This window comes from Alligator sinensis, unplaced genomic scaffold (genome assembly GCF_000455745.1).
Source record: "Alligator sinensis unplaced genomic scaffold, ASM45574v1 scaffold583_1, whole genome shotgun sequence".
NCBI lineage: Eukaryota > Metazoa > Chordata > Crocodylia > Alligatoridae > Alligator > Alligator sinensis.
Window position 1 is genome coordinate 1185358 of NW_005841983.1, and position 24539 is coordinate 1209896.

Sequence of the window (24539 nt, forward strand, 5' to 3'; positions counted from 1 at the left end):
TGCTTCCAGTATCCCCCTCTGCATGGTTATAAAATGAGATCTGTGATATGCACTCACCAAGCGGTTACATCTGACTTCCTTGTCTCTTGGCCCAATCACAATAGGCTACTGAACATTATGAAGAGATGTGTGTTTTACAATCAGTCAAGGGATATGGTGGGGGAGGGAGGAGGAAGTCAGGAGAGAGGGAAGAATGATTAGTCATGAAGAAAGCAGATATGAAGTATATTGACAACACTTAAAGTTAAGTTTTGTTAATGGCCATAAATTATGGCCAGGCCACGTAAGTCTCCTGCTCTAAACATACTTGCTTTCTTCACTCTTTTCCTTCTATCTGCCATCATATTTCTCATTTCCCTTGAGTTACTCAAAGTTGTCTATAATTCTTTTTGACGGGGACTTCATGTTATCAGCAAACATCACCAGTTCTCAATCATTTCCTCCTCCAAATCAGAAACACATGTTCAAAAACAACCCAACTAGTAACCTCTCTACATTTTTAGGAGCAGCCATACACTCCAACTGTGTTTTATTCATTTTAGTACAGATCCTGCACTCCCTCCTAGCAGGGATGTTGAAACCCATAATATTGTAATACTTGCCTTGCATCTGACTACCTGCAACTCCTATGTGAAGACAAGACTCTGATATTTCTCAGAGGGTTAGTCCATATAATCTACCAAAAAGGTCCTACTTTAACACTACAATTTGGTTTAATATAAAGATTAGCAAAAACCAAAACTAATGCTGAGCATCAATTCTGATACTTTATTTAAAGTATGAAGCACTCCAGAAACTCCTCATCAAAACCCATCTGATTGTTGTTATTATAGCTGTTAGTGGTGGTTTTGTTTAAAATCTCCCTAACATTTATCATTAGCCTCTATCGGGCCTGGATACACATGGTAAAGCTCTACTTTCTCACGTGTACATCTGGGTCCTGCCACACACCAGAAGAGAGGCCCCATATGTTTTTGTGTTTTCCACAAAGTATCTGTTTAATTGTTCTAGGAGCTAGTGTCAGAAATCGCCAGAGAGCAGGATTGTGCCCACAGACCTAGCAAATAAACAACACTACAGCTGTTCACTTAACCGTTATGATACAAATTTACAAAATTTATGCTCTGATGGTCTCACAGCAAAGTAAAGGGCTTTGCATACTTTCTACTTACTGAGGAATATCTAGTTATTAATCAAGTTACACACCCTTAGCAAGTGCTTGGAGTTATTTCATAATGTGAAATTAGTAGCCAGTTATTTGATCAATAAATTAATCACATGATGAGGTGGTGGGCAGATGAACAAACTATACCAAGTTAAAGACAGGAGGGGGGGATATTATGTCTGCCACCTGCTCGAAGGTAGCAGTTTTGTGCTACTTTATTCCACAATAGGTGAAAGTTAAACCATGGTGACTAAGCAGCTGCTTCACTCGGGGGGGGGGGGGGAAGAGGGCGGGGGTAGGGGGGGTGTAAGATGGCCCATTTGTAAATAAAGGCCAGGTACAGACATTCAAAAATCCTGAGACATAATCGATTTAAGTTATGTGGTTTTTCTTAAGCAGTGTAGTCTAGATTGGTAGTGAACAGAACGTGCACGTGCCCTTTGGTTGGGGGTAGGGGTGGGGAGAGAAGTACATTTTAGACCAGATTCCACCATTTTTAAACCAGTCTGTGTGTGCCAAACATCTGTTCTATTACGGATATAAACTGGTTTCCAATCACTTATACTGGTAAAAGTATAATGTCTGTACCTGGCCAAAGAACAGTACAAATAGTAGAGCAGGAGACTGTTTGGGTCCCAGATATGTTGCTGGCTAAATTCTTGACCTTTGGAAATTCACTTAACTCACCTGTAAAATGGGGATAATACTTTGTAGGGATGTTGAGAGACTTAATTAAGATATTGCAAAGCGCTTTGAGAATTTTACTTGTCACTCCATCTCAGCATGAACGCAGAACATTAGAGCAACAGCATGACTGAGAGCGTGATGGAAGCACAGTAAAATGAGCCAAAATACAGTTATACAAATCCAAAACTTTTCCCAATATAGTCTAGCTTTTATTAGCACATCAGTATTATTCTAATTCACTGGCACCAGTCTTTCCAAGCACAACTGAGATAGCAATACAGACTAGAGGAAACTCAATGAGGCAGTGCTGAGAAAACATTTACTGGATTTGGAAATTTGGCAGGTAAGCAGTGAGAACTTCTAAAACCAGTTAATTAATCATAATCATAATGGCTTTGAAACAGTAGCAGCGAGCACAGGACCTTTCACTGCTTTCAATGATGTGATCAATTTTTACCCTCAAAGGTTTGTAAAGTGACAAGCTAGATGATTGCACTAAGTGTTCCTGCAGGCCAACTCCAAATTAGATAATAAGAAGCTGCCCTGGTCCATCCAACCCAGCCACACCACTTACAGGAGCCAATGGCTGTTTTCTCCTAATGGAATTTTCCCCTCTGGCTGCTGGAGAGAGTATTCTCCACACCCACTTCACTCTGTTTCCTCGCTGCTGATAAATGATCTGAAACTAATATGCACATGCTAATATTCCCTTACCTGCCTGTTGGGAGGGATGGGAGCCTTTATTTTTCTGCTCTCTTCAAGGGATGGATGTGGGTATATGCAGGAGGAAGGGATGAAGAGGAGAGGGGTGACACCCTTTTTTTCCTCTCTCTCTCTCTGTGTATGTGGAAATGCCCCAGTCTTTCCCAGTCTGTTTGTAGACTTCTAGAGGGACATGCTCAGCTGAGGTGGAGAATTAAGGCAGCGAGCTCAATAAAAATAAATGAATACAAGCAGTTTGTTTCCAATAAAAGGTTGGCTTCTGGGCTCTAGGGGATATAGAAAGAGATCTGAACCCAAAGCATGTAGGGGTCACAGCAGCAAGATGGATAAAAGAAAATAACAGGAGGGAGAGGTGGTAAGAACAAAGAGTACTAAAAGAAATAAATATTTAAAATAGGTTTCTGTTTATGGGCAGTTATGTGGGTATTTTGGATGCTTGGCCTCTGGAATGGACAGAAATAGAAAGTTGCTAGGATTTGCCTGCTTAGAAAGTGAAAAAGGTGTAGTTAAATTAAGACCCTGGCCAGTTTGCTGGTATATTAGTAGTAGTATTCAGCATTGCCATATGGGGAAAGTTTGAGGAAAAATTGCTCTGGCCATTGGAATCTGACAGAATTGTAGAAGAAGCAGTTCCTCTTTTCTGAGGTCAGAGGGAAGGCAGGAGGCCTGGGAGAAGAGGTCTCCACTTTGCAATAAGTGCATTCATAATGAAAGCATGGATACAGGATAACTAATAATAATAATAGAAGGGATAAGTAGTAGTAAGTAATAATGGAGGGAGAGGTACGTTAGACACAGATAGGAACCAGGGTGGGTGGGGTTTATCTCCCTGAGCATCAACAGCATGTTCAGTGCTGGGATGATCTAAAAGAATATGCTGACCCAGCCAAACAAGTAGCGTACAACCTATTGTGCCTGACAAGGTGGTGGCTGAGCCAGCAATCTTAGACAGCTTGCAGCTTTGTGCAACAGTCAGGAGCAGCACCGTGAAGCATGCCTGTTCTTTCTCCCAACACCAATTCTTGAAAACAAGGCAATGTCATCACCTCGGAGTGTTGCCAAGAGTGTGCCCAGCATCCCTCAGGCCTCCTGGCTCAACTGTGTGCATAAGCACATGCTCAACCTTGATTTGAGGTAGTAAGTGATACTGTGTGTTTCTGGGATTTGGTGCATACAGAACAGGGCCCTGCTGACTTGAAAGCATCAAACTTCTCATAATCCCCCTGTTCTACTACTTGAAGCCTATTTGTCTCTTTCTTTATCTTTGCTGCCAATTGCACTCACTATCCAGAAGCTGTCCTATTTGTGGAAGCTGAAGTAAAAAAGCATTAAATACTGTGCATCATCCATAACTAGATTGCCTTCTGCATTCCATAAGAGACCTATGGTTTCTCTGGTCTTCCTCTTACTTTCAACATATCTGTATAATCCCTTTTTATTGCCTTTTGCTTCCACAGCTGCGCAGCAGGGCATGGGCACAGGGTGGGTGGGGGCCCTGGGCCGGCCCACTCTCCTCTGGCACCAGCCAGGGACCCAGCTTAATTAATTTGAAAACCTAGTGCGTGTAAACACAGATGCGACACTCCAAAATAAACAAGTCTAAATTTTCTAAACTTATTTAATGTAATGAGGATTAAAACCCGTGGTGTGTACAGGCACCCTTTGCGAGTAACATCAAGTCAAACAACCTCTGTTTTCTAGTGCAAAACCTGCATTTTATTAAAGACATATTTTGGAAGGCCCATTCAAAAATACATTGTGCTCAGTAAAAATTAACCATTTCCATGCTGATAATTAAGGTTACCACAGGATTTTTTTTCTCTTTTATATTTACAGCAACAATAGAAATTGTACAGAAGTTAAGAATGGAATACATGCCCGAAAAAAAGTTGATAAGGTGTACCAACAACATGATACAAAGAATAGTATATAAACACTTTACAAATGGTTTATTAACTTGTGTGAAGAATTCTGTAAATATTCAACACATTTTAAAATCAATGTATTCAAGGATTAAACAGGTTAACATCACATCACATCCCTTCCACAATAGAAAGCATGGTAGGTTTAAAATGTTGTGCATTTTAGAATTTCTAAGAGCAGCTAATGAAATTGGGTAATTTTTTACCAATAAATTTGGAAGTTTGGAAAACTACCTCCACAATCTGTTACTTTTGGTATAGCCAGCTCTGGCAAAAGGGAAAACACTATCAAGGTCTCCGAACCCAGATCTTTTCTCCTTCCCTTCTCCTTTTTAACCACATAATTCATTGTTTGACAGCGGAGAGCTAAGCAGTCTTGAATGATTTGCCTAATAGATTAAACAGAATTGAAAAAAAAACTTTCAATGGCTTATTCTATAGAATTACACTTTCAGGGAGGATTTTAGTTCATTATCTCTGTTCCACATTATCCAAATTTATAGGTCAGAAATTACTCCTTTGGATCAGACGTATCCTCCAATATGATGAAAACATCAGAATACCCTTACTAATGAACAATATGCACTATCAAAAAACAAGCAAAAGAAAAAAACTGCTGTGGGGGACATAGCAATCTGAATACAGCCTATTCTTTAGCTTTGTACTAAACAGCAATCAACTCTCTCTGCTACCCAACTTATATTCCAAAAGCTCATACCAAGGGCTTCATATACAACCAGAGAGTTGCAGAAATTTATATTTTCCATATTGTGGATATGCTTTAGCTTGGTCTAACCAGAAATTGCATGGAATCTGTTACTGTGACCTACCATTCCCAGGCCTGTACACTACATTGCTGAGGCTTTCCTCAAACTAGACAAGGAACAATTCCCTGTAAAAACTGCGCTGCTTCTAGAATAAAATTCAAACAAAAACGTCATAGAGAATGATTGTGGGGAAAGGGGAGGGGCAAAAGGAGGTAAGATCTCTCCCTTGGATGGAATGAAAAATTTAGAATGAAGAAAATCCTGAGCAAGTCTAAGGATAGCTGTCTCTGAGTAGAACAGCACACAGGGTGGAGTAATAGATAAGGCCTCTGTCTCCCTGATAATCAGCACTAGAGCATTAGCAAAGAACAAGGCAACTTCAATATTTGAAAACTATAAGGAAATAAATGGAGAATACAATGGGAAGACTGCAAAGCGGTGCAAAGGATGGCAAGATTCTGAGGGAAACTGAGCTGATTTAGAAGCACATCCAGATGAAGGCCTGTAGAAATTCTGACTAGGCTCTTAATAGCACCTAATTCTCCTGTCCTAAAAAAGTATAAGATGGAATCCTTTAGAGGTCTTCTCTTGGAAAAGTTGTAGAATGGGAAGTCAGTGATCAACTGAGGGCAAACAAAGTGAACCTTGACCACTTCATGAGAGATAGGAGGTAGATTGACTATTAGAGAGGGCAGGAGAGGTCCATAAACCATGTCCCTCATCTCTTAGCCTTTACACTATCAACCCTATGGTCAAGTCCAGTGGGCCAAGACACAAAGTCTTATTTATCTGGCTGTATATTTTGATTTACATTTTACAGAATGATTGGGAAGCAGCAACACAGTACATTGATTTAATGGAGGGAGAGCATCCAAACCAACACTGTACAGAGAGGGTTGATTTTAAAACAAATCTTGTGCATCCCACATTTTGTCATTGTTGCAAAGAGCCCCCTTGCTCCAACCAACTGAACAAACACAAGGATACCCTTACTAATGAACAACAGCCATTCAACAACAGATAAATGATAACTTACTCTATCAGTCTTGCCTCTGCTATTTCACACAGTACCCGTTTAAAGGAGGCCACTGGGGCAAAAGATTTCCTACCAAGAGATAGTCTTCCCAAACAAAAGTAGATATTCCCCTTTGATTAATTTTTTTAAATCAGCACTTTACTTACAATTCTTCCTGTCATTTTGGGTCCTAAATAAAGAGTGAAAACACCTGCAGTTCTCTCATAGCATCTGAATCAGAACTTTGCAGTTCATCGCCAGGCTGAAGTGCCTTTGGCAAGATGCGCCATTACTTTTTGGCACTAGAAAGAAAAAAAAAGGGAACTAGCTTCTCTTAGAAACACCCAGGCTATGTTGTATTAAAAGTGTTTATTCAAATTGCTTCCAAAATATAAGAAAGGCTTGAAAGAAGTTAAATGGCTTTTCTCCTTATTTACTACAAATCCCAGTTTATGAAGCAATCAACATTATGACACAAATAGGGACACACTGGAAGGGGAAAGGCACCTGTTCCAAGAATAGTAACCTGATTTGAAGGAGATTTATAAATGGTTAATGGGGTACTTTACCCTTAATGTCTCCTGTGCCTTAACGTTTTGCTGGGCCTATTTACATGAACTGTACAGCAGCAAAGCTGCAAAGTGTACGAAGTGGTCCCATTTTTGATGTATACTGTACATCAATTGACACAGAAGAAATTAGATTTTCACAATCCCCACAAACTTTGTGATGCATTGTTATGGCTTTTCAAAATATTCCTTCTGGGACCATCCAATTTGGATTCAAAATATTATTACAGCTCTACTCTAATAAGCACAGTTACAATATTTATATAATCAATGGGATGTACATAAGTTCAAAGTTTGCCTCAGTCACATGATCTTTTAAGAACCTGAACAACCGTAACTTGAATAGGAACCCAAAGCACTTTCTGGCTGGTAGTCACTCTTAAAAGCATGCCCATTCTGCCTTAGGTAAGGCCAGAGATGACAACAATATATCCACCATTAACATAACCACAGTAACCCTACAACAAGGAAGGTCTAAAACACTGCAAATTACTTAGGGTAAATGGCAAGTTTTTTATGGCTAAAACCAGCAGAAAATTAAAATAATGCTTATAAAGATTTCTGAGGAAAATAAAAATCTGATCTTTATTTTGTGACTTTCTAAACTACCTTGGATTGATCCTCCACAGACACCCAACTGGCACAAATTGTAGTGATGCTTCAAGCATCTTCAATAGCACTGATCCAGAACATCAACTTGTAACCTACCTTTGCTCCCAGAAACCTGTCTGACGGAGAGAAAGACAAGAAGTCTAAAATTATCTGAAGACAAATTGCAAGTATAGAAATGTGAGGCCCGCCTAAGCTTAGTTCTGGAAATGTAGTAGTTTGTAAACAGGCATTGCAGTGCAGTGACATTAGCACCCCTGGGTGCATATACACGTGCTCTGACATGTTCCAGTTAGATTAATCGAGGCTGCTGGCGCGTCCTAATGAGAATGCTACCACGTGCTGCAGCGTCACATATTCACTATCTTGCATTTCAAAACGGTGGCAGAGGCACTTTAACTAGAACTTGATGAATGAACTTTAGTTAAAGACCCCTGTTTTGAAGCGCAGGACGCTGAATACCTGTGATGCTGCGGCATTTGAATTACAGCGACCGTCCGGGAGCCTCTCTAATTAAAAGGCCCCTCCCCCACCCCAGAGCACGTGTATAGACACCCCATATGTTCAGATTGTACACCTAAGTCTAATTTGACATAAGAAATCAGAGTTTGAAGTTGGTCCTGAGCTCTGTTACTGGGAGGGTTTACCAAGGACGTAGGCAGACCTTACCGGAGCAGGGAGTGTTATCTTCTCAAGCAATGAGCTCTGCCTATTGCTCAGACAGAGACGGTGTGCTCCAAAGGAAAGAAAACCTGTGAGGGAGATGGTGGAGAAAAGCCTACAATGGTTCCACACTGCTGTGGAAAATCCCATTTGCCCAGAATGGCTCACTTTTTTTGTCTGAAATGAAAATAAAACATAACTCCTGTAATTCTTTCATCATCACCACGGTCAAGATTGGCAACAAGACTGGGCATCTAGTCAAGCAAATTTTAATGACAGTCTGCGAGGATATTTTATAGCCAGGTACAGAATATAATTTTAATTAAGATGCAATTAAAGAGCCTATATTTCCGTTTCCAAGAGCCAACTAAATCCTACAAACTCACAGGCAAACTGAGGCAGCCTGAGATGAACACACCACCTTAATTATCTTTTTGAAAATACATTTCTTTTATGTTCACATTAGTACACTATCATAAGGCAAAACAGACTGCTGAGGAAAAGAAAGCGTACTCTCTAAGTTATCTGTTTTATCCTTAGTCAATCTACAGAATATATATATAATACAACAAAATTAGACCAAGAGACCTCAGTAAGGAGAAAGGCTCACATTGAAAAATAGTTTCCTCTATGATACATTTCTCTTTTTTGGTGAGCTAGAGAAGTTCAAAAATCCTAGGAAGTTTCCTTTTTAAGTGTTAGTAAAATTACATGAGCAATACACTAAAGGCTGGGAATTCAGATCCAGTTGAAAATATGAGAACATTTATTCTGACATCAGCTGGCTAAATGAGAAGTTCATCATCCCTTCAAATAGACTGAAGAGAAATACATACAGTCAACTCAATTTACTGTTCAGTTTTATCAAGGTTTGTTGACGTTTCTAAAGAGGAAAATGCAGTGTAGGGTGGCAAGAGCTTCATGTTTTTGGACCATCAATTATTTTGTATGCCTCCTGGCTCAAACTTGAATCTGTAATAAGCATTTTAAACAGTTGAAGGTGCAATCAGTAATCACTCTTATTTCGCTCAGTGGATGCTGAGGGAAAATCTGCTGGAAGTTTTAATTCCTGCCGTGAATCAGAATGACCATAATGACCAATCATCCAAGCGTGAAGCTCCTACCAGCTAAGTAAGAAGTCTTCTAGAGACAAAACGCAAGTGCTGTATTATTCAATGAAAAAGGAAAGAACGTGAAGGACAAACTAGCCAAATCTGAACACTACCAGTCTTGCAGACATTCATACGGTACTGCTTAGAGCCCCATTCTCAAACTAATGCCAAAGTTTTTGTAGGGGAATTCTGGGATATCAGTCAGCTCATACTGGAGAGTAGAGCTAACCCAACTGTAGTGAACTGGTGGATACAGAAAGACCTCTCTTTGAAACGGTTACAATCAGTATATTATAAATCAAATAGCTACAATGATAATCAATTAAGAACAACCTCAGATGCTCTCTCAGATGTCCACTGTGCCCATCCAAACATAAAGCACCCTTTCACTGGTATATTTTACATAATGTGTAATGTTTCCCTATATTATATATCATATGAAAAAACACGTGGACATTTCTTACAGCAATAGAGGAACAAAGAATTCTTGTTTTACTGTCCGCTAGTCAGGATTACCAACTGCTTTTGTCCTATGAAAAGCTGAAATACCATACTTCTCACTGTACTCTATATTTTGCAAGTGTTGATGCCAATTGTATTGTAGTATGGTCTGAGAATGCTGGTATGATTGGGAGGTATGGAACTTAATGTCCTTCTGCACTGCTAATGAAGGAGGAGCTAGCTGGCTACATTTGCATCTATTTCTGTGGTTGGAATATCAAATTCATGTTTAGACTAGTCTCTTTTTGGAAAGGACAGAATACTTGTAAGCACAATTATTACAATGACAACTCACAAAAACTGAACTACACTTCAGAGTAATGTAAGAGGTGAAGTGCTGAGTTCAAATATAGGTATTGTTCTGACACTACAGGCAAGATTCTCCTTTCACTTGAGCCAAATTTACACTAGTTCAACTTTGACTACTTGGGAATTACTGCTGATTTACCCCAGTGTAAGAGAGGGGAACCAGACCCTGCATTTGTTATGCATAAAATCCTTCGTTTTAAAGGCAGCTCTTTGAATTGCCATGAACCTCAAATCTAATATTTTGTAGAAATGGAAACCAACTGTGAACAGGAATGTTCTGGTAGTGAGAATCCAAAGAGAAATTAAGCTGTCTGGCAACCTTCCTTCTTCTCCATCTGAATATCATTGTTTTACTAGCTTTAAGTATATCCTGAAACCAAAAAAAAGTGCAAGTGTATTTTAAATTTAAGTACAATATTTATCTTTCTAGTTAAACACAGTTTTAAACAAAATGTAAAATATATGTATGCAAAAAAGCTTATACCATGATCTGCAGTGCCATGCTATGTGTACATGTCACAATTTTGGCATTTCACTTGCAACTCATGCTATATTTCTTTGGTCTTCACCCCTACAATTATGTGGATGAGCATCTGCTTTAGCTTGTGGTCAAGGGGCACCTTCTCAGATGTGTTATTAGAACTTTATGGTTTTGATGCAGATGCATAATTCCCGTCACACTAATGGGAAAGCAAAGTACACACCTAGGGGAGAATATACCGCATTTAGATTACTGTATAGTTCTGTAGTCTCTTACATCTAGCCATTACGTCCAACAAGTAGCCTATAATAAAATTTGGAACTGAGTGTTCTATTTTGTTTGCTACCGACAATAATGCCTATAATACTGCGCTCTAATAGCGGAGCAAGAGTCATACTGTTACAGTCACACATATCCACATTCAACTTCCTTTTATTAGAAGTATAATACTGCACTTTATATCACAAATGTATAAAAATATGGCAGATAGTGTCATAACAATACTTTTCTTTTAAATGAGTATATTTAAAAAACAGACAGTTATTTACCATTTATATATATTTATGTATAGAATAAAATACTCCTGATGCAATATATAAATGTTACTGTTAGTTCTTTTGTTTTTTTTAATAGAAACTACTGTAGCTGTTGCACTGCTTCACAATGTTTCAAACAGCTCAAAATAACTTTACATTGGAACATAAAAGATATGATTATAACAGTACGATATTGGTTCATCATAAATAAATATTACAAATTCTATCAAATATGGAAGTTTAAAAAACAAATTTAAGACATACAATTCAACTTTAAACCCTTAACAGGGATACACTTATATCACATAAACCCCACTGTTTTAACTAGGCAGCAAAATATGTAGTAAGGGCATAGGTCTAGACACTATTTTTTTTCACCCTTTAAGTGCCAATGCATACCTAAACTTCTCCAGCTTTGAGACAGAGATGTGCACTAAGCTGGAATGTAAATGAGAGAAAATGGCAATACATTTCTTCTCCCTGAATTGCACACTCTGTCTATCATCGAATGAGATTTCTGATGATTGATAATTAATAATTCAACTTGTTTTACTGTATGATCCCTGACTAGCAATGTGGTGCCAAACAGGCTAGCTCCACATGTACATATTGCACACCTTTATAAAGCTGAAAATGCAGTCTTACCATCACCAGCACCACCACGACACCCCTACTCAAGTTTCCACGTGGATTGGCATATTTTCTGGAGTACTATTACAAGGCCGTCTCTTTTAAATCATTCAGATTTGGCATTCGTGATCGGCTTGTTCGGTTATACGTGTGTCCATTCTGTCCACTCTTCGAAGGCAGCTGATCGGTATAAGGTGTTCCCTCATTAGTGCTCCTGTTCACAGGGGAGACATGCCATGTTGGTTCCATTTGACCTGGTATCTGGAGTGTCGGTCTGCATTTTGACTGGGACTCCTGCCGGACGTTGCTGCTGCTGGAAGTCTGACTCATGGGATGAATTCGCACTTCAGAAAAAGTAGCTTTGGCTGGCTGACTAGGCAAGGGCTGGAAGCGGGGCTCCGGAGGAACAGGATGATTTGAAGAGGAAGAGAGATGTAATAGCTTTCGAAGGGATTTTAAAGGTTGGCTCTGAAAGATGGAGGAAACCACTTGGTTGGTCTTATGCCTTATTGTTATACCAGCAGTCTACTGCAAAACTTTCAGTCATATCTTAAAAAGAACAATTTGAACTTTGAAAAACATCAGGATTTGTCACTTTTACTACTTGTTAATCCTGAATATTTCATTTCAATCCACTGACCAGTTTGTGCACAGTGCATGTGACAGATAGAAAAGGCCTGGCAATTATAATTACTGTGTATTATGCGGTCTAAGAAGATTAATTGACTACAAGAGAAAATGGTTTGGCTTCCCTTTTTTTTTTTTAAACACGACAGTTGCAACAGAAATTTTCTATCTTTTTTTCAGATCTCTAAGATTTTTGTTTAAAAGCACTGTTAATACAAAAACATTACTGTCGCAGACCACACCATTTCAGGGGAAGCTCTACGTTGGGACTCCCCAAAAAGTCGTGTCTGGTCTCTCTCTCCTGGAAGGACTCCTCAACCCACATAACCCTTTTCATCACAGTTATGAAGACTACTGCAGATGTTTCCTTCATCTTGGATTAAGTTGCTTTTGTTACCAGTCCTACTGGCACTTTCCTGAATCAGTGGCTGTCCTGAATTGGAAGGTATATGTGTGAGAAGAGCTGGGGAGAGGAAGAGCTGTGGTATTTTGCCAGATGGTAATTATACTGCGTGGATTGTGGTTACACTGTTTTTCTGCCTCTCACATGTCCCTTGCCTCCCAAAGAATTATACAGGACTGTAGCTACAAGATCCCTCTTTAAATTCAATGAGAAATGAGGAGGGGGTCATTCAAAAGCAATTCTATTCACTACAGGAAGAAACTGTTAAGGCACACCACTGATAACAGGGTGAAGGTAGTTGATATTATTCCTTACATGAGTTTGGATTTCTGCCATCTTCTCAGGATGCCAATCCTTCTGCCGGCTGACCTGGTGATTAGAAGAGTGAATGGCTTTTTGTAATGCCAAAAGATCCTGACCATCACTGCTAGGCATCTGCAACATAATAATAAATGAGGATTTCAATCAGTTCTTAAGAGAAGTAACAACCATTTTCCCCCAGTTAATTATATAATGCAGGAGAAGCCCACTAGTGCAGCTGTATTGCAATGCCTTTTTTTTCCCCGCAGTAAGAACAGTATTTGTGGATATCATGCAGATTTACTCTAACCTCAACCCTTAAAGCATACACATGCTGTTAGTGAGTTGCTGTAAGAGAGAGCAGTTGAATAAGCCTATGAAAAGAATTGCTGCGCCTTATCCTCATTTCAATAGCATTCCATACTGCAATTAAGATCATGGGCCACTTCTATAAAGACAGAATTTGCCCTGGATGAATAAAGATCAAAACTGTGTTTAAATAGATACCCGAGTGATTTTGGTGCTACAGCTGTGGGGAAACCAACTGTCCCTGTTGTCACAAAATTCAAGTTCAACATACTGTTCTCTGTATATTGTTCCGTGTATATGTACGTTTACATACACAGACCTATTCTTAAATGTATTCATTTAAGTAGCTGTTCATTTAAAGCTATTTATTTATGTCCTAAAATAAAGGGAATTAACCCCTCATTCCCCCACTTTTTTGTGAGGAGATAATTAAAACAAAATTCAGAAATAATCTGCAGTAATTTAAAATAGAGTAATACTAAAATTTAGGACAAAGAAAAACACAGAATAATGTAAAATAAATGCTGACTTGTTAGCAAGCTAGCTGGTACAATATTTGATTGATTATATTTGAATACAAATCCGTAAAAAAAAAATTCAAAATATTTAAAAACCAAATTACATTAATCTGCTGTACAAACAGAATGAGGAGGTCACTCTAATTTTAAGCACCACTTATTTTAGAAGGTCTCTCCTTTGATTTTAGTTCCAGGCTTTCACTGTCTTGTAATAACTAGATATACTGTTTTAAGTGCATCTCATACTAGTCAATCACGATTTTTTTTAGCTTTAATCCATTTAGGACTGCTGTTTTAAGTTGAATTTATGGAACTGGCCCAAGATACTTAACTGGCATGAAAAGAAAGTGACCCAATGAAAATAAAATACATGCTGTTGTAGTCAGTAAAACAAGTTTACTGGAGCGTTTTTCAATGCTACTGTACTTAAAAATTGGTACCATGGGTAGAGTGACTACAGGAAGCTTTTTCAAAGAAGAACTATGCTTTAAATGATTCTTTGAATTAAAAAGAGGAAAGAGGGATTTCTTGATGCTTGGATTCTCGCCGTTGGTGGATTCTGTCTGCAATATAAGATACAAAAACTAAATGCATAAATAGTGTTTCAGTTCAAGAGATCTGTCCTTGGCAAATTCATGCATAAATGTACTTCTAAATATCAACAGTAAGTAGTGGCAATTCCACTGCTTGCTTCAGGGCAAAATCAAGTTGACTGCTAATCTGAATGAGTAAATGGAGATGGAAGAAATTCTATGTATTACTGAACATCTGTGTGTGTACAGAATGTAAAAACATTAACAAATGTGTTTATTGATCTTCCGAATGATCCTCCATTAGGCCTGGAGGGCATTGCACTGATTTCAGTGGACCTTGGGATCAGTCCCATAACTGTGGCAGTGATTTGCACTAGCTGCATTTGTATAATCTGTTAAATTGCATGCATTTTTATTTTCTAAAAATACCATTCCTAAAATCAACATGTTTTAAGCAAGTAGTTTATCATTATCTAAAAAAAGTATCTTAGTATTTCTGACTTTACTTGAAAAAAATGGGCTTCAAGATTAATTTGGCTTAGCTTTCGGGTGTGGAGGAAACACTTAAACTGTGTTTACAGTTGCATGTGATTTTCCATGCTACTACAATCAGTGGTCGTAGCAATGGGTACCCATTAAAAACAATGAGCAATTAATTGTCCAAATCACAAACTGAAATGCCTCTCTCAGTGGAAATGTGTAAAATGTGAAGTATTATTCTGCTTGCCAAAAGAAAACTAGACAATGTTGTATTTTGGAATGTGTAATATGAATTAACAGAAGAAAAGAAATACTGGTCAAATGGACAGTTTTTATATAGCTATCTCAAATTGTAGCCTTCAGCTAGAATCTCTGGGTACAGACACATATAACATTTGAAACATTTCAAAAAACTAGTGTACAAATGTACAGGTGGGATAAAACGCTCCCAAGAGTGACAAAAACATACCTAGAGGGACCATATACTATTTTGAATTGTTCTGTTCCATCTTCCCCCAGGCATCCCAATATACATTGCTCTCCTAATTCCCATGGTTTCCCCACAACCTGGCTGCTGCTGCCTTTCCCAACCATGCTCACAAGCTCCCATCGCCAAGCACATTCTTTACGCCCCAGTACTGGGGGACTTTATACCCCTACTCCAGGACCCAGGTTTCCTGCTCTCCAGCCTCCAATAGCAGAATACCCTTCCATGTCTGGACTTCTGGTTCTGACCGAATGCAAGGAAGGGGCCTCCGGCCTCCCAGTTTTAACAGGGAGTGCTCTAGAAGAGCAGGGGTGGAAGGGACAGGCTCACTGACTTCAGCTCCAGCCCCTCTGGGAGACTGCGCCACTACATGCGGTAGAAAGATTTTGCCAGTCAACCAGTATGACAGGGGGCTGTATGTCCATCTGCTGCTGAAACAATTTTTAACATTTGATTAAATGTTTCAAAGACCATTATATTTTGAAACGTTTAAAAGGTTCTGTCTTTATCCTTAGAAAGTTAAAGAAAGACTGATTCACTAATTTTCTTGTTTCTTTGAACTTGTTTGGTCAGATTTTATGTTCTTATTTGTGGATCATTAAACTTTAAAGGAAACAAAATGGTCATCAGGAATGGTGCCCACCTGTAACCAGAGTTCTCAAAGTACACTGTTTCTTTAGATCCACAGTCTTGGAATATGTACCATAATGCTGGGAAACCTGGGATCATCTGAAACGTAGTGACTACTGAGACTGCACAAAAACCCTCACATGGATCAAAATGGTTGGTGCTAGATCATATAAGGAATCATGACTCCAATCATCCTCAGTTCCTTTCTGCTACAGCAAGTAAGAACTCCAAACAGTGGAAAAGAAGAATGGGTAACCATGGCTTGGGAGAGGAGAGAGAATACATCTAAGAAATCTCCAGGAACAGGCAGAAGGCTTCATTACTCCATCAGGAATTGCATCTCGAGAACACAACTACGCAAGAATGTTCATCTTTTGTACGAGGAAAGCTTAGGACAACCACAGATTGCTAGAAGATGTGAAACTGGGATTTTCTAGAAGGTGTTCTCAACCAGATTTGAGACATCCTTTGCTATCACTATTTATGGGAGATCTTAGGGAAAACTGAGTATTACCAAAGTGCATTACAAGATCAATAGTAACCAGCAGGTCAGGTATCGTCAGTCCTGATGAAGATGGTGATTTCCTAATGGCATACGTAATAGCTGATTTTGGTCTTTCCAAGGCCTGGTCTGTAATTAGGTGTAGATGAGCCTGGCTCAAAGGAAATAAGTGTAATGACATTTCATGAGACCTGGGAGCTTCAGAAAATACTGGATTTGCCTTGATGACTAATCATTAGAAGCAACATTTATTTGACTGTCTATAAAGTAATTTTGTGCAGTAGTTACCACTATGGCATTAACATTTCTATTATAGACACTTATCTCTGAGTGGACATGAAAGTAGACTTCTCGTTTATTCCAAACCCTAGATTCCTGAACAGGAAGCAGAGGTTCTTTGTAGAACTGGGCCTTGAAGAGCTAGTTATCCAAATACAGTAAACAGGAACATCTGATGGTTTTAGGTGGGCTCCCTCAACTGAGATATTTAAGGAACAGTATCTGAACCAAAAAAGGAGCACTTAATACCGAGTATTGTTCTCCTAAAACAATTCCTAAGCAAAATCCTATTAGAGATATAAAAGAATGAACTGTAAGAGATCCTGACGAAACAAGGAAGATGTTCCATTGTGTTAAACAGGAGCCTACAGTGATTTCACTGTCTCTTGGAGCAAAAAGTCACAATAGCTTTGGCACAAAGGTACAAGGGACCTAACAGAGCCAAAAGTGAATGCTGACACTGGAATTAGATAGCCTGGTGCTTACCTCTGTTGGATCCAAAGACCCCACTGGTATCAACAGGTTCCTAGCTGTTCCTGTTCCTGTTCTGGTTCTTAAGACACTGACTCCCTCTGCTTAACCCAACCACATCTGTGCCACTTAAGGGTGGAGAAGAGTGGAAGTGATGACTGTTTTTTAGAGAGGTATCTTTTGGACCCATGTGCTTTAACCTTTTTGGTAGTGTTAGATCAATGCACTAGTGGCTTATTTTTTGCTTTGAATGCTTTAGTTTTGAAGTGCAATATGATTCAGAGGCTAGGTCAACCATGTCTCGATGGTTTGAACCACTGCAAGTTCAACTTCATTTTGGCAAATACCCTTTCCTTAGAGATCAGTATACTGGTATACTCAACCATATTGGACATGTGGGGCATTTTTACATGTACTGTGGGATGCGGTGCCGGGCGCTTTAATTAGCAAGCCACACTAATTAAAAGCGCCCATGCATCACATGTATAAGCATCCTTGCACTGAAAAAATGGCAGCAGGGTGCTTTGAAATAAAGCTGATTGAACGTGTTTTATTTCAAAGCACCCTGCCACCATTTTTTCAGCACAGAGATGTACTGGGACACTGATACATATGGTGTAGAAGGCTGCTGGAGCATGTCAGTTTCTGTGCTCCAGCAGATATGATTAATCAAGTCTGTTCTGACATGCTGGATTTCCAGTGCATCAGAGAAGGCTCCACCCATGGGTATATTAGCCCATGGATACGGCCAAAATGGTTGGTATATGAAAAATGTTATAGATATATATAGATATCGTCAGTGGTATACATTCAGTCTTCAGAAATATAGTGATCTGATTTATAACATTTAAGTGTTTTTACAGAGCTTGTCTTGGCGAGTGAGGTGGGAATGTACATTCCTAGTCCATGTAATTCTGAAGAAAAGCTTAGCAAATTTGAAGGTAATCTTGATTTCCTTAAGCCTGCAGGCAGAGATTTGCCAAATAACATCAGAATTAATTTAACAAATGTATAGTCTTTTTCTCTGATGCTATGCAAAATAATGAAACCGTATTATATCCCTTTAGCATAGGCATGTAACAATTCCTAGCTAGACAGACAGACAACCTGTATAAAAGTGTGCCGTTCCATGCTCTTGCTTGGGAAAGTTACAAGCATTAAAAGAAGGTGTTCACAGTGGGAGGGCCCCAAAAACAGAAGTTGAGAGTCTGGTATCACAGTAGGGATCTCTTTCCATTACTAATTCACAGCTGCTGAAAGGTTCCGGACTGGAAAGAAAACAGACTGCTCCTACTTTCTTCAGCAGCTGAAGAGAACTATATACATTTATAAGACATCTATAAGCCAAAAGCTGATATTAAAAAAAATAAAATAAAAGATGTATGAAGAACTATCAAGGAACCCCCCCAGACCTCCCCCGCCCCCACTTCTTTCCTGGCACGAAGGTGCATAAAACAGGATGGAGGGTCTCAGCACAGCACTGCTCTGGACCCTGTTGAGAAGAGAGCTCCTCCTTTATTCCTCTCTTCCTATTAATTTCAGTTGTTAAATTTTCCAGATAGCAGCTGTAGGGTAGACTATTCAACTCCAGGGTCACAGAATTATGTACTTGTTACACTGGGATAGTAGCACCATCTGCTATAAAAAAATCTGCTGTAAAATCCCTTTAAACCCTTCACCAAAAGTGTCACTGAAGTGTCACAGAATTCTGTGCATCCCAGATGAAAGCAAACATACGAGTGTAGAATGGTTTAGCCAGTAGGGGAAATAATATTTGAATGCATGAATTGGTAAACCTTGAACAGGAAAAGAAGCTCACTTCCACATAATGAAAGCAAGTTAAAATAATGAAGAAATACACAGAGGTACATCCATGTATAATGAAGCAGTACAGAACTGATCTAATACATTACACAGTGGCAGCTTTAAAACACTGGAAAAATACATAATAGTATGCTTCAGAAATTGCATATACTTACAGTTTGAGATTTCTTCTTCTTCTTTTTTATTGACCTGAAAAAGCCTTGCTTTTCTTTCTCCTTGAGTTGCTCTGAATGACTGTTAACATTTTCAGGACTTTTCCTAAATGTGAAAAAATTAGGGTAAGATGGAATATTTTGGATTTTATATTGTCACATTTAATCCTTGGATTTTATGTTAAAGAATGCATTTTATTTCCCTAAAGCAAAGGTATTCAAAATATTTTTTTCATATTTGTTCATGGATTAACATAAAACTAAACATAATCACTAAAGTGATTATGAAATGAAAAGCGAAAAACCTTTGTTAGCATGGAATGCTTAATCAAAAACAACTGCCAGGCATATAGGGAGAAGGCAATCTTGCACATTTGCCCTGGCTTTTTACTTGGTGTTCTATATTCAAACCAAAATAACATATAGAAGATGCTAAAGAAAAAGAAAAATAATCTGAAAATATATACAAGAAATTATGCATGAATTAGATTGATAATTTCATCCCATATAAAGTATTTGAAAGCTCACTTGACCGTTTTTTGTGGATGTATCTTCTCTCTACATCATGTACTACAGTGCTAGCAAGGAAAGATGGCTCCAGAGACCTGAATGATTGTAAAGACTAAATTTTACATTTACCTAAATTTTTATTTTTGAGAAGGCTGTCCAAAGCTCTGACCTAGAGCTGATCAATAAAAAAAATCACCTTAGTTTAAAGTATATGCATTAAAATTCTGTATGTATAAACAGGGGAGTACTGACTTGGTATAGGGGGCAATTTTACCTTTGTATACAGCTTTGGGGAAACTGATATTTGAATACAGTTCTGGTGTTCCCTGTATTAAAAATGAATTTGGAAAACTGAAGAGGATGCACTAAAATCACAAAAACAATTCAAGTTGTTGAAAAAATGTTTTGTAGGAAGAAACTTAAAGAGCTCAATCTTATTAGCATGTCAAAAAGAATATTTAGCATCTCTAAATATTGTTTGCAGTGTATAAGGATCTTCACAGGAAGAAAATTCTGGGAAATAAAGGGCTTTTAATCTCGTGGAAAAGGCATAACAAGACTGGGGAGAACAGTTCAAACCAAATGCACAGTTTTAACAGTGGGGTGATTAGCCATTGGAAAACCCAAGGATACCAGTGGATTCTCTCCCTCCCTCTCTCTCTCTCTCTGTCTTATCTGAAAATTGGATGCTTTTCTGGAAGATTATTTAGTCAAAATAAGTTATTTGGGTCTATATAGGGTAAATAGCTGACACTTAGTGGCCTGCGACTAGATGAGCTTGTGGTCCTTTCTGGCTTAAATTCTGTGATATTATAAAAACAATTATACTTTTTATTCTTCATATGGATGGAAGGGCTGTTACATCTCCATACATCCAGTATATTAAGAGTTGAACTCCATTCCCCAATACATTAAATTTACAATATGAAAAAAACAGCCTGAGATCCTAATATGAATATATGAAACATCTGAAATGTTTTAACAAATTTCACGTGTTCAAAAAGAGAATTTTTGGAGGTGCTGCTGCAGGTTTCTTACGCATAGGAAAAAAAGAGAGAAGTTTCCATAAGGTAGCTTACTGGAACATGCATCTAAATTGAAAGAAAGATTCCTTCCAGATTTCAGCAATATGATTTTCATTATAAAAATCACAACGCTATAATTAGCTGCTTCAAAAAGTCACTAGTATAGGATTTAATGACTAGATTTTTATGCAAATTTAAAAGACATCAGTTTACTAGAGATTCCCAATTCCATCCAGCTATAGCTGCAATAAGGCAATCTTTTAATTATTCACTGATTTATACAGCATGGAGAAAGCCCAAGAGGAAAAACGGATGACAGCTTTCCAGATGCCTTCCACTCACAGAACTGATTTAACACAGACTAAATACACACTCAATTATTGACAAAAATGACAGGCTTAGATAGTTTTATCTTTCCTAATTTGTTAGGGCTAAATCCAAGGCACACACTAAATCTAAGTAACCAGGCTTTGCATGGAGTGCAACACAAATGGGAATGAGGACCCCCCACCCCCACTCCATTCAGTATGCACCTACTACTGGGGGAAGATTTGGGACTACTGGCTATTTGCTGGTCCACATATTTTGGGATTTAAAAAACAAAAACAAAATAATAACCCTCCCTGACCCAGAGCAAATCACAAACTGCATGGCAATGTCCCTATGCAGTAACCACTTTTCTGACCCACTCCTGTGTGTGAAACAAGAGTCACTATTTTTAAAATAGCCATTACCTTAAAAAAAAAAAGGATTGGACATTTTTTGCACCATTTTTTCTGGAGACACCCAAGTCTTCAGCATTGTGGTTCCTTTCTTGATCCACTGCATCTGAGTCTTACTATTTTGACCTGTAGCACCAGAATGAACTGTTCTGTGAAACTCAGTCCCTTGCTTCTCTCTCTGAGGTCATAGTGACCATAAAGAGGAGGAAACTGAGGCCCAGAAGGAGTACTAGGTACCCACGCTCTCCTTTCCCAACTCGTACTCATCCCAGTGCAGCTGATTAGATTTGGTTACCAACCTCTCCCACTCCTACTGCAACGTTGTTGCCTAACAAGCTTTGCCCTTGAAGAGTGGCTGGCATAAAACCCGCACTCATTATATGGTGAGTGTGAATGTAAACAATGTTACAGCAATAACTTTTGCAGCAAAGATTTTGGACCGATTAAAAATGGAACAGACTATTCTCATTAATGAGCTAAAACACTGGGATGTTTCAAGCATCCCTAAAGAAATTATTAAGACTTAGACAACCTAAGGAAAAAAAAAAGAGGATTATCTTGGTAAATATGCACCAGGCACTCCGTATTTTCCAGTTGCTGCAGTGTTGGTGTTTCTGAAAGCCTCAGCTTGAAGGCATTACCTCTGACACATGCTTGCAGCTCTCATAGTTGCAGGAAAAAAACCCTTTAAAATTGTGATCTTATCAAATCCTTCCTCATAAACCAGAAGGCAAATACCTCCCCCCCACCCCATTTTATTAAAATCTAATGATTTCTGAAAGCGTAGGTTGATAATGTTTCAGCTTTACATGCTTGCAGAAGAGATAGGTATGGAGATAAAGATTTTAAACTGGGTGACTAAATAACCAGACTCTGCTTCTTGCATGCAGGGAAGGCACAGCCAGTGAGTTGCAATGGACATGGTACAGCACGTATGCGAGTGCTAGCTGGGGAACGTACAGCTTGTGCGCAGAAAGTAAACACAACAAAGGTCCTCAATAGTATTTTACAGCACTAACAGCCCTGCTGTATGAATGCTGCCATTGGCAGTGGGTGCTGAGAGATCACATACCATTCCTTCTTGGAGACAATTCCTGCAGGCTTGTTTTCTTAGTTTCCTCATCCATCCTGGCTAGGGACAGACATTCAAAAAGCCTGAGCCCAAGTTGATTCAATCTTTGCAGGTTAGTCTAACCTTGAACCAATTTGGAGGTGGATAGAAGGCACATGCCTATAGTGGCTCAGACTAGAAGTCGGGGGGGTGCTAGAGCAGCCCTCCATCCCTTTTACAGTGCTGAATTGAGGGAGGTGGGGGCATGGCCAGGCCCTGGCAGAATGCTCTGATTAAGGAGGGGTGTAAACCCCTACCCTGCCTGCACTGTCCCAGGGTTTTTCCCACTTGCTGCTCAAGGGGCGGGAGTGTTGTCTGACCCCAGCCCCAGGCTAGCACTCTAAGGCAAAGTGTGTCTGTGCACGTGGGGGCGGGGGGGGGGGGGGCTGCTGTGCATGCATCTGTTGGTCCGTCTGTGCATGCATCTGTGGGTGATACTGAGCTTTTCAATCTCCCTCTCCCTGCCTGCAAAGCTAATAGGGCTGCAAACCAGCAGGGGGGCTGATAAAAACCACAGTGTTATCAGCCTCTCAGCAAAACAAAGCCTCTATTATTAGTTCAAGCTCTTCTTAAACAGGTTTTTCCAAGGAAGGAATGGAGGGACATTACCAGCTGCCCTGGTAATTAGCTCCACAAAGCCCTAAGTGGTCACTGTTCTGTCTGCCTGTCTCAGTGAAACCTGAGAGAGAGACACCTCTCAGCATTAGCTAGTGTACCACATGCCTAGGGCTCATGGAGCTGGAGTCCATGCTGTGCGAGATGGGAGGGAAGAAGGGAGGGGGGAGTCCCTGCTTGAGCAGCGAGGGAAGCCAGGCAGATCTCACTGTGCCTTCAGTCTCCCCTCCAGCTCTGGCTAGGGAGGAGAGGGGCAGGGCCAGACTGTTTTCTGGAGCAGAGAGCACAGCTTAGCCCAGCTCAGCTGCAAAGCATCTGGGGTGCTGGCAGACTCTGGTTTAACTTAAACCAGGAAGGGGTCTGGGACAGACATTGCATAAACTAGTTTGACCCAAAACAGTTAAGTCTGATAAACCTGGTTGAATGTAGTATCTCAAACCAGTTTCAGCCATTTTGAAACTGGTTTATGTGCATGTTCTATTACAGGTTTAAACCAGTTTCTGATCACTTAAACCGGTGTATGTGTAATGTCTGTCCCTAGCCCCTGACTTCAGTAGGCATGCTGGCTCAGAGACTCTGCTTAACCAGTACTACTCCCCACTCCATCCCAACACAGGTCTCACATTTGTAAGAGCTAGCCTTTATGAAAGAGATCTTTAAGATCTTTGTGAAAGAGTCTTTGGGAAATGGTTGCTTCTCATGAATACCAGATTTTGGTACAGCAACATAAAAACAGAAAACTAGGGGTGGAAGGGACCTGAGGAGGCCATCTAGTTTCTCACACACACACACACACACACACACACACACACACAGAAATGTCCCTGTGGAAATCATCCTGGATGTACAGTAAAAGCAGAGTAGAGTTGCACCTTATAGACTAACTAAATTAGAGATGCATAAGCTTTTGTAAGCAAAAGCTCACTTGGTCAGATGCTATGGAAGTAATATGTTGCAGATGTTGAAAAAACAAAACAGAACAAAACAAAACGGTACTTTACTTTGAACTTGGCGTGCTCCGATCCCAAGCCCAGAGCATGCCCAGAACAGGCAGTGTCTTAGTTGGACTTGGCTTGCCTAATGTCTGTATAGATCAGGAGCCTTAGTGGGGCTTTTTTGGGGACTTTTATCTAATAGCTGAGTGGCTATTCACTTAGTTATTAGATAAAAGTGCAAAAAAGCCTCGCTGAAGCACCTGATCTATAAAGACGCTGCAGAGCTGGGTTGAAGTAATATGCTGCTTCTTCCGGTAAAACATTTTTTGGTTTTGGTTTTTTAATGTCTGCAAGCAGGGAGGATTTCTATTTGGAATAAAGAGGGATTTCAATATACTATACAGATGTATAGTAGGG

At 39.4% G+C, this 24539-nt stretch overlaps 1 protein-coding gene across 6 annotated transcripts in view; it reads right to left on the reverse strand.

Annotated features, from left to right (window-relative positions):
- Nucleotides 1-4266: 4266 nt before the first annotated feature.
- Nucleotides 4267-24539, reverse strand: part of CDKL5 (cyclin dependent kinase like 5) — a 195975-nt gene continuing 175702 nt past the window's right edge. For 5 of the 6 annotated variants that reach the window (XM_025201096.1, XM_014518794.2, XM_014518793.2 and 2 more), the window contains 4 exons: nt 19208-19310; nt 14287-14409; nt 13035-13154; nt 4267-12157 (listed from right to left, as the gene is read on the reverse strand). In XM_025201096.1, coding sequence (XP_025056881.1) covers nt 11774-12157; nt 13035-13154; nt 14287-14409; nt 19208-19310 — 730 coding nt within the window. In that variant the 3' untranslated portion in view covers nt 4267-11773. The remainder of the gene's footprint in view (nt 12158-13034; nt 13155-14286; nt 14410-19207; nt 19311-24539) is intronic. The other variant, XM_006021227.3, reaches the window with a different exon arrangement.